This window comes from Chiloscyllium plagiosum, chromosome 19 (genome assembly GCF_004010195.1).
Source record: "Chiloscyllium plagiosum isolate BGI_BamShark_2017 chromosome 19, ASM401019v2, whole genome shotgun sequence".
Lineage (NCBI taxonomy): Eukaryota > Metazoa > Chordata > Chondrichthyes > Orectolobiformes > Hemiscylliidae > Chiloscyllium > Chiloscyllium plagiosum.
The window spans coordinates 67,722,975-67,743,036 of record NC_057728.1 but is presented as its reverse complement, the minus strand read 5'-3'; the positions used below and the strand labels follow the sequence as shown (position 1 = coordinate 67,743,036).

Here is a 20,062-nt window from a genome sequence, read left to right as displayed (position 1 = left end):
GACTGTATTGTTGAAGAGGAGAGTGTGAAATGGACTGGTAAGCTAGAAGAGATACCTGTTAGGAAGGAAGATGTGTTGGACATTTTGAACAACTTGAGGATAGACAAGTCCCCCGGGCCTGACGGGATATATCCTAGGATTATGTGGGAAGCAAGAGGGGAAATTGCAGTACCGTTGGCAATGATCTTTTTGTCTTCACTGTCAACGGGGGTGGTACCAGGGGACTGGAGAGTGGCGAATGTTGTGCCCCTGTTCGAAAAAGGGAATAGGGATAACCCCGGGAATTACAGGCCTGTTAGTCTTACTTCTGTGGTAGGCAAAGTAATGGAACGGGTACTGAGGGATAGGATTTATGAGTATCTGGAAAGATACTGCTTGATTAGGGACAGCCAGCACAGACTTGTGAGGGGTAGGTCTTGCTTTCAAGTCTTATTAAGTTCTTTGAGGAGGTGACCAAGCATGTGGATGAGGGTAGAGCAGTGGATGTAGTGTACATGGATTTTAGTAAGGCATTTGATAAGGTTCCCCATGGTAGGCTTATGCGGGAAGTCAGGAGGCATGGGATAGAGGGAAATTTGGCCAATTGGATAGAAAACTGGCTAACTGGTCGAAGTCGGAGAGTGGTGGTAGATGGTAAATATTCAGCCTGGAGCCCAGTTACAAGTGGAGTTCTGCAGGGATCAGTTCTGGGTCCTCTGCTGTTTGTAATTTTTATTAATGACTTAGATGAGGGGGTCGAAGGGTGGGTCGGTAAATTTGCAGATGATACGAAGATAGGTGGAGTTGTGGACAGTGAGGAGGGCTGTTGTTGGCTGCAGAGGGACTTAGATATGATGCAGAGCTGGGCTGAGGAGTGGCAGATGGAGTTCAACCCTGCCAAGTGTGAGGTTGTCCATTTTGGAAGAACAAATAAGAATGCGGAATACAGGGTTAATGGTAGGGTTCTTAGTCAGGTGGAGTAACAGAGGGATCTTGGGGTCTATGTACATAGATCTTTGAAGGTTGCCACTCAGGTGGATAGAGTTTGTAAGAAGGCCTATGGAGTATTATCGTTCATTAGCAGAGGGATTGAATTCAAGAGTCGTTAAGTGATGTTGCAGCTGTACAGGACTTTGGTTAGGCCACAGTTGGAGTACTGTGTGCAGTTCTGGTCGCTTCACTTTAGGAAAGATGTGGAAGCTTTGGAGAGGGTGCAGAGAAGATTTACCAGGATGTTGCCTGGAATGGAGAGGAAGTCGTACGAGGATCGGTTGAGAGTTCTCGGCCTTTTCTCGTTGGAACGGCGAAGGATGAGGGGTGACTTGATAGAGGTTTATAAGATGATCAGAGGAATAGGTAGAGTAGACAGTCAGAAACTTTTTCCCTGGGTACAACAGAGTGTTACAAGGGGACATAAATTTAAGGTGAAGGGTGGAAGGTATAGGGGAGATGTCAGGGGTGGGTTCTTTACCCCAGAGAGGGGTGGGGGCATGGAATGCGCTGCCTGTGGGAGTGGTAGAGTGAGAATCTTTGGTGACCTTTAAGCGGCAATTGTATAGGTACATGGATGGGTGCTTAAGCTAGGACAAATGTTCGGCACAACATCGTGGGCCGAAGAGCCTGTTCTGTGCTGTATTGTTCTATGTTCTATGAGTGCGGAGTACGGGATTAATGGGAAGATTCTTGGTAGTGTAGATGAACAGAGAGATCTCTGTGTCCATGCACGCAGATCCCTCAAAGTTGCCATCCAGGTAGATAGGGTTGTTCAGAAGGCATACGGTGAGTTAGCTTTTATTGGTAGAGGGATTGAGTTTCGGAACCACGAGGTCACGCTGCAGCTGTACAAAACTCTGGTGCGGCCACACTTGGAGTATTGCATGCAGGTCCGGTCACAGCATTATAGCAATGATGTGGAAGCTTTTGAAAGGGTTTACAAGAGATTTACTAGGATGTTGCCTGGTATGGAGGGAAGGTCTTACGAGGAAAGATTGAGGGACTTGAAGCTATTTTTGTTAGAGAGAAGAGTTGAGAGGTGACCTAATTGTGATTGATTGATAATCAGAGGGTTAGATCGGGTGGACAATGAGAGCCTTTTTCCTCAGATGGTGATGGCTTGCACAAGGAAGCACAGCTTTAAATTGAGGGGTGATAGATATAGGACAGATGTCAGAGGTAGTTGCTTTACTCAGAAAGTAGTGGTGGTGTGGAACGCACTGCCGGCCAACTTTACAGGCATTTAAATGATCATTGGATAGTCATATGGACAAGAATGGAATAGTGTGGGTTAGATAGGCTTCAGATTGGTTTCAGAGGTTGGCACAACATCGAGGACCGAAAGGCCTGCACTACACTGTAATGTTCTCTGTTCTATGGACCTGACTCTGACTCCCTAGTCAGCCCAGCACTCTCACAAATATTCAGACCACATATTTAGTAATGATTGTATTCAGTATCACAGCCTTCTGCCTTTATAAATATATATAATACAGAAACTTCATTGTTGCTGAGCTGAAATCTTGAGAGTCCCTCCCTAATAGCACTGTGGACATACTATGGGCATACCTGTACAAATGTACTGTACCTATACCTGGTATGTACCTGTACAAATGTACTGAATGGGACAAGAAGAGAGCTCACTACCACCTTCTTCAGGGCAACTAGGAATGAACAACAAACAACAGGCCTGCCATAACACTCTCATCCCAAAAATGAATTTATGAAAAAGAATCCTTGCAATCACTGTGGTAACACTGAAATGACATGTTCCATATTTACAACAGAGAAACCAAGGCAATAATGGAAAGCCAAAAATGGATGAAAGGACATTTAAAGAATTTGGCATTTAAATGACATGTTACCATATCTCTCAGGAATTTCTGACATTGCTCTGCACAAAACAATTTTCTGTCAAAAGCAAAGGTCATTTCAGTAAAGCTTCACCTACAGCAATGAGGCATGTGATCTATTAATCTGCTCCAAGTGCTGAATAGTGACAACTCTCTGCTTTTCAAAAAATGCAGAGCTGGTGCATCAGTATAAGAACATCTGCCTGTATTCCAGCCAGGAGATCATATTTAGAACTACGAAGTGATGATGGGCTCTTTCAAAGGGTCAACACAGAAATGTTAAACCATATGAATCTATCAACTAGATTCCATTAACTCAAAGCCGATAGCTCATCAACGAGGAAAGAAAGCTAAGGAAAATTAGCCTTGCCAAATGCAATGTTTACTTTACAGACATTATGATAAAAATACTGGCAGTTACCCACGTAAAGAAACCCATGCATATCTTTCTTTGCAGGGTTTGGGAGAACCCTGATCTGGCAGTGTTGTACTTAACAGTATTGAACAGAAATGCACACTATTCTTTCAGCAACATTCCATGACATAAGGACAGCAATAGCAAAATTAATTTTCTGAAGGCTTACTCTGCGTATTTGTATTGCCACTCTCCAGTCACTAGCTCTTGTTCAAACAAGCGAGGAACCCATTCCTCTCCCTTTGCTTTCCGCTGTTTGGCAGCTTTACGTTGAGTTTCTTCCAGGACAAACTTTTCATTTGTAGCTTCATTTTGGTCCTTGTTGTGTATTGCATGTGTTACATGTCGCCACAGTCTAAGGAGATGGTCACAGAAGGAAGACATGAAAAAAGTTCAAACATTAAACATTTCCTTATTGTTCGATATTTTATTAAAATTCTCCGAATTGAATTATACAAAATGTAACAGGTTCTCAATGAACTCTTAGAGACAAGGGTTATTAAAAACATGCATTCATCCAAGAATTTTGTCAATTGAACCAAAACAACTTACAGAATAAAAAGGTCTTGTCAATGAGATAGAGAACTATTTTATTGATAACCAATTCCATGAAGAGAGACAGCTTCAAAATATTGAGTTATCAAAGAAATATACCAACTAGGAGAAAGTGAGGACTGCAGATGCTGGAGATCAGAGCTGAAAAATGTGTTGCTGGTAAAGTGCAGCAGGTCAGGCAGCATCCAAGGAGCAGGAGAATCGACGTTTTGGGTATAAGCCCTTCTTCAGGAATCAGATTCCTGAAGAAGGGCTTATGCCTGAAACGTCACTGCGCTTTTCCAGCAACACATTTTTCAAATATACCAACTCAGCAGCATATCTCATTTCAAAATATTATTTTATGTACTTCTTGCAGTTTCATTGTTTGAAAGCATATGGGAAGAGTAGAGAAAAGGGTCATTTGCACAGAGATATGACTTTTGGGTTGTGTAGGCAGTTATTATGGTGCAAAATAAAATTCTTTGCTGATGTCAGCGTATGATCGTTCCATATCACGTAATAGGCAAATGGGCACAGGGTGTGGTGTAACGTTGTAGGAAAGAAATGAAATTAAATTGATAGCAAGAAATGATATAGGGTCAGAAGGCACAGAATCTACGTGGGTAGAGTTGAGGAACCACAAAGGAAAATAGACCCTGACGAGACTTACGTATCAGTCTCCAGCAGTCAGGATGTTGGGGCAGAAAATAAAACATGAGATAGAAAAGGCACGTAAAAAAAGGCACTAGGGACTTCAATATGTAGGTAGTTGGGAAAATCAGGTATGAATCCGAAAAGAAGAAATTTGTGGAATGTGTACAAGATGACTTTTTTGGAGTAGCTTGTGGTAGAGCCCACGAGGGGACAGGCAGTTCTGGATTTGGTGATATGTAATGAGGCAGACTGGATTAGGGAGCAGAAGATAAAGAAACCCATGGGGAAGGGGGCTGGCACAGAGTAGGGTTTCTGACATAAATATGGTAAGAAAGAGGCAAGAAAGACTGCTGGAAAATGAGACTGAGAAGCAATAACGGGGAACAAAGAAATGGCTGAGGAACTGAATAAGTGCATTGCATCAGTTTTCATGGTGGAATACACCAGTAGCATACCAGAACTTCAATAAGTCAAAAGGCATGAGGTGAGTGCAGTGGCTATCACTAAGGTGATACTGGGGAAGTTGAAGGTGGATAAATCACCTGGGCTAGATTGACTACATCCCAGAGTTCTTAAGGAGATAACTGAGGAAACTATGAAGGCATTGTTGGTAATCTTTTAGAAATCATTGGAATCAGGGAGCATCCGAGCAGACTGGAACATGGTGAATATCATGCCCCTGTTTAAGAAGGGAGAGATGCAGAGGACAGAAGATCATAGACTGGTCAGCCTGACCTCAGTCATTGCTAAGATTAGACAGGCCATTATTAAGAATGAAATTGCCAAGTATCTGGAAGGGCATTGTAAAATAGGGCTGAGTGAGCGCTGCTTCATCAAGGGAAGGTCATGCCTGACAAATCTGTTAGAACTCTTAGATGAGGGAACAAGCAAGTTAGACAAAGGAAAGCCAGTGGAAGTGATCACTCTGGATTTCCAGAAGGCCTCTGACAGGCTGTAAATAAATTAAGAGCCTATAGTATTAGGGGAAAGATACTGACTGGCAGAAAGCAGACAGTGGGGATAAAGATGTCTGTTTCAGGATGGCAGCTGATGACTAATGGAGTTCCACAGGGATCTATGTTGGGACCATAACTGTTCATGTTATACATTACTGATCAGGATGAAGGAACTGAGGGCATTGTTTCTAAGTTTGTAAACACAAAGATATGTTGAGGAGATGGGGAGGCTCAGAATGAGTTGGACTAGTGAGGCAATTGGGTAAAGCAGTGGCAGACAGAATACTATGTGGCAAAAGTGTGAGGTTATGCACTTTGGTAGGAAGAACAGAGGTGTAGACCACTTTTTAAATGGGGAAAGATTTGGAAAATCTGAAGCACAAAGGAACTTGGAAGTCCTAACTTAGGGTTCTTTTAAGGTTAACATGTAGGTTCAGTTGGCAGTTAGGAGGCAAATACAATGTTTGCATTTATTTCAAGAATGCTGGAATACAAGAGCAAAGATGTACTGCTGAGGCTGTATAAGGCTGTGGTCAGACATCATTTGGAATATTGTGAGCAGTTTGAGCTCTGTATCTAAGGAAGGATTTGCTGGCTTTGGTGGGGGTCCAGAAGAGGTTCACAAGAATGTCCCGAGAAGTGAAGGGCCTGTCATATAAGGTGTGGTTGCGGACTCTGGGTCTGTACCCGGTGGGGTTTAGAATGAAGAAAGGGGGAGTTGCATTGAAACTTACAGAGTAAGGAGAGGCCTGGATAGAATGGATATGGAGAAGACTTTTCCATTACCAGGAGAGACTAGGACCTGAGGGCACAGCATCAGAGTGAAGGGAAACAATTCAGAACTGAGACAAGGAGAAATTCCTTCAGCTAGTGGGTGGTTAATCAGTGGAACTCATTGCTTCAGAAGGCTGTGGAGGCCAAATCATTAAGTGTATTTAAGACAGAGATGCCTAGTTTCTTGATTGGTGAAGGAATCAAGAGTTAAGGGAGAAAGCTGGAGAAAGGGATTGAGAAATATTTCAGCCATGATTGAATGGTGGAGCTGACTCGATTGGCTGAGTGGCCTAATTCTGTTCCTATATCTTAAGGTCTAAACTCATTTACTGCTGTGTTGCCCGGTGGAAGGAGGGCTCATTAGAAATCTGGTTAACTAACCACTAAGCTTTCCCTTACTGCAGACAAATTTATGGGATGATTTTTATTTCTAGTATCGACACTTTTTTTCTTTCAATGTTTGTAAGTGTCTCCTGTTATCTCTAGGGATGTGGATAGTGTTTACCTAAGCACCAGGTGAGATGGGGATGGAGAGACTGCTGTTCAGAACACTGTTATGTCAGTCAACCTTGCATCATGCCTAAATTGAAAATATATTCTTACGTATCATACAATAATTTACCAAGGGAAATCATGTGTCACGAACTTATGGGTGGCATAGTGGCACAGTGGTTAGCACTGCTGCCTCTCAGCGCCAGAGACCCGGGTTCAATTCCCACCTCAGGCGACTGACTGTGTGGAGTTTACACATTCTCCCTGTGTCTGCGTGGGTTTCCTCCCACAGTCCAAAAATATGCAGGTTAGGTGAATTGGCCATGCTAAATTGCCTGTAGTGTTAGGTGAAGGGGTAAATGTAAGGGAATGGGTCTGGGTGGGTTGCGCTTAGGCGGGTCGGTGTGGATTTGTTGGGCCGAAGGGCCTGTTTCCACACTGTAAGTAATCTAATCTAAAAACTTGATTGAGCTTTTTGAAAATGTAGCAAAGAGGATTGATCAGGGCAGAGTGGTAAACGTAATCTATATGGACTTCAGTAAGACAAGGTTTCCCCATGGGAGACTGGTTAGCAAGGTTAGATCTCATGGAATACAGCTAGCCATTTGGATACAGAACTGGCTCAAATGAAGAAGACAGAGGGTGGTAGTAAAGGATTGTTTTTTAGACTGGAGACCTGTGACCAGTGGAGTGCTACAAGGATCGGTGTTGGCTGCACTACGTTTCATCATTTATATAAATGATTTGGATATAAACCTGGGAGGTATAGTTATTAAGTTTGCAGATTGGAGGTGTAGTGGACAGTGAAGAAGGTTGTCTCAGATTACAACGAGATCTTGATCAGATGGGTCAATGGGCTGAGAAGAGGCAGATGGAGTTTAATTTAGATAAATGTGAGGTGTTGCATTTTGGGAAAGCAAATCTTAGCAGGACCTTTACACTTATGGTAAGGTCCTGGGGAGTGTTGCTAACAAAGAGACCTAGGAGTGCAGGTTCATAGCTCCTTGAAAGTAGAGTAGCAGGTAGATAGGATAGTGTTCGGCATACTTTCCCTACTCCAATGGCAGAGCATTGAGTATGAGAGTTGGGACATCATGTTGCAGCTCTACAGGATGTTGGTTAGGCCACTTTTGGAACACTGCATGCAATTCTGGTCTCCTTCCTATTGGAAGGGTGTTGTGAAACTCGAAAGGGTTCAGAAAAGATTTATAAGGATGCTGCCAAGGTTGGAGGATTTGAGCTACCGGACTAGGCTGAAAAGGCTGGGGCTATTTTCCCTGGAGCGTCAGAGGCTGAGGGGTGATCTTATAGAGATTTATAAAATCATGAGAGCATGGATAGGGTAAATAGGCAAAGTCTTTTCCCTGGGGTGGGGGAGTCCAGAACTAGAGGGCGTAGATTTATGGTGAGAGGGGAAAGATAGGAAAGGGACCTAAGGGGTAACTTTTTCTGCAGAGGGTGGTGTGAGTGTGTGGAAAGAGCTGCCAGAGGAAGAGATGGAGGCTGGCACAATTACAATATTTAAAAGGCATTTGGATGGGTATATGAATAGGAAGGGTTTAGAAGTATATGGACCAAGTGCTGGCAAATGGGACTAGATTAGGTTGGGATATCTGGTCGGCATGGACAGTTGGACCAAAGTGTCTGTTTCTGTGCTGTACATCTCTACGACTCTATAACTGGGAAAAATCAGGATATCAATCTCTTCAATATATTTTTGAGAAGACAAAGGTTCTTATTGTAGAGAATTTAACAGGCAAAACAGTACATTGCAATGAACTACACTGTCCTTCAGTACTCATTATAAAACGTGAATGAAGATATTCACCCACTTCAGAAATAAGATATTATTGGTCAAGAATGAGAATGTGAATGCAAATTCTGGCACTTCAGACTGAATTACTCCTTCATTAATGCAGTTTGGGCTCATAACTTAATTTAGAGTCACAGACTCAGAGAAGTACAGCAAGGAAACAGACCCTTCTGTCCAACCCATCCATGCCGACCAGAATCTCGTCCCATTTGCCAGCACTTGGCCTATATCCCTCTAAACTCTTCCTATTTATATACCCATCCAGGTGCCTTTTAAATATTGTAATTGTATCAGCCTCCACCACTTCCTCTGGCAGGTCAATTTAAAGAAATTGAATATATTCTTTCCTGTAAAATACTAAGGACAAAATAGCAGCAAGTGCAGAAACCAATTCCTATTTCACATATATTTGCACAGATTTGACAGCACAGACACAGGCCAGTCATGTCCAAAATGCTTCATCCTTATGTTTATCCTCCATAAAAGCCTCCATTTATCCTGCTGCATTATCTTTCTCCCTCATTTACTTAACTCGTTCCCTCCTCTTAAAGGCTTGTCTTGAACATTCCCAATGCTATCAAGTTATAAATTCAAACTACTCAAACCAACAAAAGAGGATTTTCCTGAATTGGGTTAACTGGATTTATTGGTGATCACTTTATATTTAGTCCCCTTAGTTTTGGACTCTCCCACAAATGAAAATATTACCTCTACTTTGATCCTATCAAAAGTGCTTTCATTCCTTACTCTTCTGTTTTCTAAAGAGTCTCACCATTGAAAAATAATTAATCTGTACTGTTCTCAATGATGTTTTTTTAGAAAAAAACAATACCCATTTCAGTTGATGGATAATGAAAATATGCACAAGCTTTGCAGAAATAGGAATCAAGAGATTTTAAATTCACTAACAATGACTGACATTAACCTTTGAGATACTATAAAGTTCATTTCTTTTAACTGTAAGCTGAATATTATTGTGCGTTAACATGGTTTGTCACAAGTGACAGACTCGGATAGGCACATCAGGAAGACATACTGATATATGTCTCAAAATCCATCCATGAATCGAGAGAGCAATTCCGATTTGTCTATCTTATGAATGACATTCGGTGGCACTTCCAAATCACAGAACCATACAGTACAGTACAGGCACCTCGGCCCACGATATTGTGTGAAGTATTTATCCTAATCTAAGATCAGTCAACCGATACATCTCTCAATTTCCTGCTGGCCATGCGCTTGTTCAGCTGGCATTTAAACGTCCCTAATGTCTTTGACTCTACTACCACTGCTGGCAGTGCATTCCATGTACCCATCACTCTCTGCGTAAAGAATTTACCTCCGACATCACCCCATACCTTCCTCAAATCATCTTCAAAGTACGACCCCGCGTGACAGCCATTTCTACCCTGGGGAAACATTACTGGCTACCTACTCGATCTGTACTTCTCCTTATCTTGTACACCTCGATCAAGTCACTTCTCTTATTTCTTCTCTCCAGTGTGAAAAGCTCTAGCTCACTCAATCTCTCTTCACAAGACAAGCCCTCCAATCCAGACAGCGTCCTGGTAAATCTCCTCTGCAACCTCTCTAAAGCATCTACATCCTTCCTTTCATTACAATATAGAACAGAGAACAATACAGTGCAGAACAAACCCTTCGGCCCCTGTTGTGCCAACCTGTGAACTAATCTAATCCCATTCCCCGACACTATTCCATTGTCATTCATATGCTTGTCCAAGAAGTGTTTAAATGCCCCTAATGTGGCTGAGTTAACTACACTGGCAGGCAGGGCATTCCACCTTTTGCCCGAAACGTCGATTTTGCCTGTCTTCGGATGCTGCCTGAATTGCTGTGCTCTTCCAGCACCACTGATCCAGAATCTGGTTTCCAGCATCTGCAGTCATTGTTTTTACCTTCCACGCCCTTACCAGTCTCTGAGTAAAGAATCTGCCTCTGACATCTGTCTTAAATCTATCACCCCTCAATTTGCAGTTATGCCCCCTCGTACACGCTGACGTCATCATCCTAGGAAAAAGACTCTCACTGTCCACCCTATCTAATCCTCTGACCATCTTGTGTGTCTCTATTAATTCCCTCTTAGCCTCCTTCTCTCCAATGAAAACAGACCCAAGTCCCTTAGCCTTTTCTCTTAAGATTTTCCCTCCAGACACAGCAATATCCTTATAAGTCTCCTTTTCCAATGCTTCCACATCCTTCCTGTAATGGGGCAACTAGAGCTGTACACAATATTCCAAGTGAGGCCGCACTAGCACAGTTGCAGCATAACGTCACAGCTCTGAAACTCAATCCCTCTACCAATAAAACCTAACACACCGTACACCTTCTTAGCAGCACTATCAACTTGGGTGGCAACTTTCAGGAATCTATGTAATGGTTACCAAGATCCCTCTGCACATCCCCACTACCAAGAATCTTTCCTTTGACCCAGTTTTCTGTTATTCTTCCTAAAGTGCATCACCTCACATTTAGCTGCATTGAACTCTATTTGCCACCTCTCAGCCCAATTCTGTAGTTATCCAAGTCCCACTGCAACCTGCAACATTCTTCCACACTGTCCACCATTGCACTGACTTTAGTGTCATCTGCAAACTTACTAACCCATCCACCTATGCCTGCGTCTAAGTCATTTATAAAAATGACAAACAGCAGTGGTCCCAAAACAGATCCTTGTGGCACACCACTAATAATCGGACTCCAGGCTGGATATTTTCCATCAACCACCACTCGCTGCCTTCTTACAGAAAGTCAGTTTCTAATCTAAACTGCTAAATCACCCTCAATCCCACGCCTCACATTTTGTCCAAAAGCCTACCATATGGAAGTCCATTTACACCACATCAACTGCCCTACCCTCATCCACATGCTTGGTCACCTTCTCAAAAAACTCAATGTCGTTTGTGAGACACGACCGGCCCTTGACGAAACCATGTTGACTATCGGAAATCAAATTTTTGCTTGCTAGATGATTATAAATCCTATCTCTTATAATCCTTTCCAAAACTTTTCCTACAACAGGCAAAAGGCTCACTGGTCGATAATTACCTGGGTCATCTCTACTGCTCTTCTTGAACAAGGGCAAAACATTTGCAATCCTCCAGTCCTCTGGTGCAAAACCTGTTGACAATGATGATTCCAAGATCAAGACCAAAGGCTCCAACGTCTCCTCCCTAGCTTCCCAGAGAATCCTTGGCTAAATTTCATCCAGCCCAGGGCATTTATCTATTTTCACACATTCTAAAATTGATAACACCTCCTCCTTACTAACCACAATTCTTTCCAATCTAATAGCCCGTATCTCAGTCTTCTCCTCCACAATATTCTCCTTTTCCTGAGTGAAAACAGATGAGAAATATTCATTTAGCACCTCTCTGATCTTCACAGGGTCCACACACAACTTCCCACTTCTGTCTTTGACTGGCCCTATTCCTATCCTAGTTTCCTTTTATTCCTCACATACCTATAGAATGCTTTAGGGTTCTCCTTTATTCTACTTGCTAAAGACTGCTCATGCCCCCTTCCTTGCTCTTCTTGACTCTCTCTTTAAATCCTTCCTCACTAATCTGCAACTCTCCAACACCTCATCTGAACCACCTCATCTCAACATCACAACAAGAGATGTAATTTCTTTAGTAAACCACAGTTCCCTTACCTCACCACTCGCTCCCTGCCTGACAGGGACATACTTGTCAAGGATACACATTATCTCTTCCTTTAACCATCTCCACATTTCGATTGTCCCCATCGCCTGCATTTTGGTATTCCATTCTGTGCCTCCTCCGTCTTGCCTAATCACATTATAATTGCCCTTCTCCCACCTATATCTCCTGCCCTGTGGCATGTACCTATCCCTTTCCATTGCTAAATAAACGTAACCGAATTATGGTCACTCTCTCCAAAGTGCTCACCTGTCACTAAATCAAACACCGGGCCTGGTTCATTATGAATTAACAGATCCAGTGTGGCCTCCCCTCTTGTTGGCCCTTCGATATACTGTGTCAGGAAACTCTCCTGCACATATTGGACAAAAACTGATCCATCCGACGTATTAGAGTTATAGATTTCCAGTCAATGTTGGGGAAGTTAAAGTCCCGCATAATGAGCACCCTATTCCTTTCATTCTTATCCAGGATTGTTTTGCCAATCCTCTCCTCCATATCCCTGGAACTTTGCTTGGCCTATTAAAAAAAACTCCCAGCAGTGTGACCTCTCCTCTCCTGTTTCTAACCTCAGCCCACACTACCTCAGTAGACGAGTCATCGTCAAAAGTTCTTTCGGCCACCGTTATACTGTCCTTGACTAACAAAGCCACACATCCCCCTCTTTTACCACCAGCCCTGATTTTAATGAACGATCTAAACCCTGGAACCTACAAAATCCATTCCTGACCCTGCTCTATCCATGTCTCCAAAATGGCCACAACATTGAAATCCCAGGTATCTATCCATGCTACAAGCTCACCTACCTTATTCCGGATACTCCTGGCCATTGAAGTAGACACACATCAAGCAAGCTTGCTGTCTGCCAGCACACTCCTGTGACCACGAATTCCTTAACCTGTTCTCCCTACTCTCATCCTCCTATACACTGGAAATACACCACAAGTTCCCACACCCGCCCTGCTGAGCTAGTTTAAACCCACCTGAATAGCACCAGCAAATTTCCCACTCAGGATATTAGTACCCCTCTGGTTCAAGTGAAGACCGTGCTGCTTGTAGAGGTACCACATTCCTCAGAATGAGTCCCAATTATCCATGTACCTGAAACTCTCCCTCCTGCACCATCCATGCAGCCACATGTTCAGCTTGCTATCACGTGGCACAGGTAACAACCAGAGATAAAAACTCTGTTTGCTCTAGCTCTCAGCTTCCACCCTAGTTCCCTGAAATCCTGCCTTACATCCCTATCTGTCTTTCTACCTATGTTGTTGGTACCTATGCGGACCATGACTTGGGGCTGGTCACCCTCTCTCTTCAGGACCCCAAAGACACAATCCGAGACATTATGAACCCTGGCACCTGGGAGGCAACACACCAACTATGAGTTTCTTTCGATCCCAACAAACCTTTTATCTGAGCCTCTAACTATTGAGACCCCGAGGAGGAGACTAACACCCTCCTCCTTTCCCCCTTCCCTTCTGTGCAACAAGGACAGGCTCTGTGCCAGAAACCTGGGCCCCACTGTATACCCCTACTAAGTCATCCCCCCCAACAGTATCCAAAACGATATATTGTTTTTCAGGGAACCACCACAGGGGATCCCTGCACTGACTGTTTTTCCCCCTTTTACCAGTTAGTGACCCTTCTTCGTGCCTAGGAGTAACTACTTCGCTGTAACTCTTATCTATCACAGACTCCACCTCTCGAATGATCCAAAGTTCATCCAGCTCCTGCTCCAGTTCCCTAATGCAGCCTTGGAGGAGCAAGAGTTGGGTGCACTTCCTGCAAATGTACTTGGGTGGGACACTAACATGGCGTCCCTCACCTCAAACATCATGCAGGAGGAACATTTCTCTCCCTGCACTGCCATCCCTATTAGTCCTCTTATCAGAAAGTAAAAAAGAAGAGAAGCTTACCTGATGTGTCCTCATGTTTAAGGTTAGAGGAGGTGGTTGGGTGGAAGGCCCTACAAGGGTAGGATCTCGGGTTTAGAAAACACTCATTTATATAGTTTGGGAGAAGATTTGTAGCTCGGGTGCTCGTTGTTGTTGGGGTTCTGTTCGCCGAGCTGGGAATTTGTGTTGCAGATGTTTCGTCCCCTGTCTAGGTGACATCCTCAGTGCTTGGCAGCCTCCTGTGAAGCGCTTCTGTGATGTTTCCTCCGGCATTTATAGTGAACATCACAGAAGCGCTTCACAGGAGGCTCCCAAGCACCGAGGATGCCACCTAGACAGGGGACGAAACGTCTGCAACACAAATTCCCAGCTCGGCGAACAGAACTACAACAACAACTCACTTATATAACTGAGAGGAAAAAGTACAAAGAGCAGAGGCCCAGGAACAGAGTCCTGCGGGACAACAATGATCACCAATTTCCAGGCAGAATACTTTCCACCCACTACTTCTTGCTGTCTTCTTTTGGCCAGCCAATTCTGTATCCAGACAGCCAAATTCCCTGAATCCCATCCTCCTAACTTTCTGAATGAGCCTACCATGGGAAACCTTATCAAATGCTTTCCTGACATCCATATACATCACATCCATTGCTCGACCTTCGTCAATGTGTTTCTTCACATCTTCAAAGAACTCAATAAGATTTATAAGGCATGACATGCCCCTCACAAAGCTATACTGACTGTCTTTAATCAAACTATGTTTTCCAAATAGACCAAATCTTATCTCTCAGAATGCTTTCTGAGAGTTACCATAGACATAAAACTGACTGGTTTGTAATTCCTAGGGGTTTCCCTATTCCCTTTCTTGAACAGAGAATCAACATTCACCTCCCTCCAATCAGCCGGTACAACGTCTGTGCAAAGGTGCAGCAATCTCATTCTTCGCTTCCCGTAGTAACCTTGGATATATCTGGTCCAGCCCTGGGGACTTCTCTATCTTGATGCTTCACAGAATTTCCAGCACATCTGTAATATGGGGTGGCACGGTGGCTCAGTAGTTAGCATCGCTGCCTTACAGCACAGGGACCTGGGTTCGATTCCTGCCTTGGGTGACTGTCTGTGTGGAGTTTGCACATTCTCCCAGTGTCTGCATGGGTTTCCTCCGTGTGCTCCGGTTTTCTCCCATAGTCCAAAGATGTGCAGGTTAGGTGAATTGGTCATGCTAAATCGCCCGTAGTGTTAGGTGCATTAGTCAGGGGTAAATGTAGGAGGGTGGGTTACTCTTCAGAGGGTCAGTGTGGACTTGTCGGGCCAAATGGTCTGTTTCCACACTGGAGAATCTAAACATCCTATGCAAGCCTATCAACCTGGTTCACAGTGTTCTCACTGTCAACAAAGTCCCTCTCTCGAGTGAATACTTAAGCAAAAACTCATTTACGGCCTCCCCTACCTCTTTTGACTCGAGGCACAAGTTCTCTCCACTATCCCTGATCAGCCCTACTGTCTCTCTGATCATTCTCTTATTCCTCATGTTAAGTGTAGAATGCTTTTGGGGTGTCCCAAATCATTCCCACCAAGGCTTTTTCATGCCCCCCACAACTATCCATTTTTGAGTCCTTTTGTAGCTATCCTGTAATCCTCTAAAGCTGTGCCAGATCCTTGCTTCCTCAATCTTAAGTAAGCTTCTTTCTTCCTCTTGATGAGAAGCTCCTCTTCTCTTGTCGTCCAAGGCTTCTTCACCTTACCTTTTCTTGCCTGTCTCAGTGGGACAAAGTTATCCAACACTCACAAGTGTTCCTTAAACAGCCTACACATTTTTGTTGTGTGTTTCCCGTAGAACAGTTGTTCCCAATTTATACTCCACAGCTCCTGTCTAATAGTAGTATAATTTCCCTTCCCCCAATGAAATACCTTCCCACAGTGTCTATTCTTGTCCCTCTCCATAGAGGTAAGGCAGGTAAAGGTAAGGCAGTTGTGGTCACTGTCTTTGAATGCTCTCCCACCAAGAGATCTGACACGTGGCTTGGCTTGTTGCCAAGCACCAAATCCAATATGGTCTCCCCCCTCGTTGGCCTATCTACACATTGAGCCAGAAATCCTTCCTGCATACACCTGACAAAATCGGCTCTATCCAGACCATCTGCAGTAAGGAGGTTCTAATCAATACTGGGGAAGATGAAGTCACCCACAACAACAACTGTTACATCTGTACTTTTGCAAGATATGCTATCCAATCTGTTCTTCCATCTCTCTGCTGATATTGGGGGTCTATAGAAAATACATAATAAGGTGACTGCTCCTTTCCTGTTACTGACTTCCACCCATACTGACTCATTCGACAAACCCTCCTCAATGGCCTCCTTTTCTGCAGCTGTGATGCACTCTCTAATTAACAATGCTCCTTCCACTCCTCCTTTACCTCCTTCCTTGTTCTTTTTTAAAAGATTTAAACCCTGGAACATCCAGCAACCATTCCTGTCCCTGGGAAATCCATGTCCCTGCTTTGGCCACAACAGTGTAGTTCCTAGTACTGATCCATGCACTTAGTTCATCATTCCTATTGCATTGAAACAGACACACTTTAACCCATCCCTTTGCCTTATCAATTGTGTATCCTTCCTGACAGATTCTATGCATTCTATTTCTGCCTGTTCAACAACTATCCTATCCTCTGATCTGTAGCTCTGGTTCCCATCCCCCTGCCAAAGAGCTCTAGCAAATCTCCCACCCAGGACATTGGTGCCCCTCCAGTTTAAGTGCATATGAATTAAATTTTTATCCTTGACATCTGCTCAACACTTGCCTTCCTATGACCCATTGGGTTGAAATGACAGGGGATTACATTCCATTTTAGTCTATGATCAACCCTAATGAATGCTTGAGCCCTTCCCCTCGTTTCATGCATGATCCTTGGACATCAGGGGTAGACCATAAGATAGAGGAGTGGAAGCAAGGCCATTCAGCCAATCGAGTTCACTCTGCCATTTAATCATGGCTGATGCGTGTTTCAATTCCATTTACCCGCACTGTCCCCGTATCCCTCAATTCCTTGCGAGATTAAGAATTTATCAATCTCTGCCTTGAAGACACCCAACATTCTGGCCTCCACTGCACTCCGTGGCAATGAATTCCACAGGCCCACCATTCTCTGGCTGAAGAAATGTCTCCTTATTTCCGTACTAAATTGACCCCCTCTAATTTTAAGGCTATGCCCATGGGTCCTAGTCTCCCCTCCTAACGGAAACAACTTCCCTTCGTCCATCCTTTCTAAGCCATGTAAGTTTCAATTAGATCTCCCCTCAACCTTCTAAACTCTAATTAATACAATCCCAGGATTCTCAGCCGATCATCGTATGTTAGGCCTACCATTCCAGGATCATCTGTGTGAATCTCCACTGGACACGCTCCAGTCTCAGTATGTCCTTCCTGAGGTGTGGGGCCCAAAATTGGACACAGTATTCTAAATGGGGCCTAACCAGAGCTTTAAGTCTCAGAAGCACATCACTGCTTTTACATTCCAACTTTCTTGAGATAAATGAAAACATTACATTTGCTTTCTTAACCACTGACTCAGCCTGCAAATCAACCTTTAGAAAATCTTTCTGCAACCTCCCCACCTCCTCAGTACTACCTGCCTGTCCACCTAACTTTGTGTCATTGGCGAACTTTGCCAGAAGGTCCCCAGTCCTTTCATCCAGATCATTTATAAAAAAGTGAACAGCTGCGCCCCAACACTGAACCCTGCAGGTCACCACTTTGTCACCAGCTGCCATTCCGAAAAAGAACCTTTTATCCCAACTCCCTGCCTTCTGTCAGACAGCCATACCCCAATCCATGCCAGTAGCTCACCTCAAACACCATGGGCCCTCACCTTATTCAGCAGCCTTCCGTGAGACACCTTATCAAAGTCCTTTTGGAAGTCTAGATAGATAACATCAACTGGGTTTCCCTGGTCCAACCTATTTGTTACCTCTTCAAAGAATTCTAACAGGTTTGTCAGGCACGACCTCCCCTTACTAAATCCATGCTGACTTGTTCTAATCCGACCCTACACTTCCAAGAATTTACAAATCTCATCCTTAACAATGGATTCTAGTATTTTACCTACCACCGAGTTTAGGCTAATCGGCCTATAATTTTCCATCTTTTATCTTGATCCTTTCTTGAACAAGGGGGTTAAAACAGTGATTTTCCAATCATCTGGGACTTTTCCTGACTCCAGTGATTTTTGAAAGATCACAGTCAGCTATTTCCTCAGCCACCTCCCTCAGAACTCTAGGATGTAGCCCATCGTGGCCAGAAGATTTATCAATTTTTAGACCTTTTAGCTTTTCTAGCACTTTCTCTTTTGTAATGGCTACCATACTCAACTCTGCTCCCTGACTCTCCTTAATTGTTGGGATATTACTCATGTTTTCCACTGTGAAGACGAACACAAAGTATTGATTAAGTTCTTCAGCTATTTCCTTGTCTCCCATCACGAGCCTTCCTGCATCAATTTGGAGCAGCCCAATTTCTACTTTTGCCACTGGTTTGTTTCTCATGTATTGAAAGAAACTTTTACTATCATTTCTAATATTACTGGCTTGCTTACCGTCATATTTGATCCTCTCCTTCCTTATTTCTTTCTTTGTTATCCTCTTTGTTTTTGTAGTCTTCCCAATCTTCTGATTTCCCAGAGCTCTTGGCCACTTTATAGACTCTCTCTTTTTCTTTGATACATTTCCTGACTTCCTTTGTCAGCCATGGCTGTCTACTCCCCACCCCCCACCCCTCCATGCATTACCATCATGCCACCACATCCCCTATTAGACATTGTTTGTTATTATTTCAAATAGTTGTCTATGGTCTTTTTGAGCATCCCTCGTGGGATCTCATGATTAGGTGAAAAAAATAACAAAATATAATCTCATGAAGATAGCAGGAGTTGGGGAACGGACAGGGGTTTCCCACCTTGGCGAAGGGCCATTTCTTGCGCCTTGGAAAATCCAGCCCAAAGAATCTCTCATTTAATATGGAGAAGGGGGGGGGGGCAATGTCTTGTCTACAGTCTTTTATCTTGCGCATTTTCTTCCTCAGAGCAGTGGAAGTTGACTGAATGCATTGGCTGAGTTAGCGAGGTTGCTGCAAATATGTCAAGGTGTGGATATCAGGCTGTAAAATATACTTGAGGCTACAGTCAGAGCAAGCATGATCTTACTGAATGCTGAAACAGGTTTGAGGATCCATTCCTATTTCTTATGTTCTTACTATTATGGCTGGAAGAAATGATAATGGTTGTTGTAGATTAGATGTGGCATTAGATTCAAGATCTAATCAGATCAGATCAAAACTAAAGCAGTTCAGTTGGTTATTTTGAATCTTAAAGGAAACTTTCAACTAAGGCAAATTGAAATGGGGTACGGAAAGAATGGCTTACTTTGCTGACTCCATGTCTTCCTGCTCATCAAAGAGCACAGTGCACCTGGTTAGTCTCTGCTGTCGGATTTCAGATGTGGGGTTCCAGAATGTTTCTGATACACCAGTCTTTTTGTCATTGATTATTACTTCACCATCCTATAAGTTGTTAAAAAGCAGAAAAAAAATTAACTGTAATTATAACAATATCATTGAAATACATTATTTCAAATGAAGAATTAAAACAAATGACACTATCTCCAAAATATTTATTTGCTAATATTGTCTTAGAATGAAATGATTCATGGGATGAGTGCGTTCCTGGCTGGACCACCATTTATTATCCATCACCAAATGCCTTTGACAAGGTGAATTGCTGCAGTCCATTTGGTGTAGTTATACACATTGTTGTTATAGAACATAGAACATAGAAGAATACAACGCAGTACAGGCCCTTCGGCACTCGATGTTGCACCGATCCAAGCCCACCTAACCTACACTAGCCCACTATCCTCCATATGCCTATCCAATGCCCGCTTAAATGCCCATAATGAGGGAGAGTCCACCACTGCTACTGGCAGGGCATTCCACGAACTCACGACTCGCTGAGTAAAGAACATACCC

At 43.5% G+C, this 20,062-nt stretch overlaps 1 protein-coding gene across 10 annotated transcripts in view; it reads right to left on the bottom strand.

Annotated features, from left to right (window-relative positions):
* Window positions 1-20,062, bottom strand: part of osbpl8 (oxysterol binding protein-like 8) — a 416,034-nt gene that overhangs the window by 58,426 nt on the left and 337,546 nt on the right. For all 10 annotated transcript variants that reach the window (XM_043708791.1, XM_043708786.1, XM_043708784.1 and 7 more), the window contains 2 exons: window positions 19,461-19,597; window positions 3,410-3,595 (listed from right to left, as the gene is read on the bottom strand). In XM_043708791.1, the coding sequence (XP_043564726.1) occupies window positions 3,410-3,595; window positions 19,461-19,597 (323 nt within the window). The remainder of the gene's footprint in view (window positions 1-3,409; window positions 3,596-19,460; window positions 19,598-20,062) is intronic.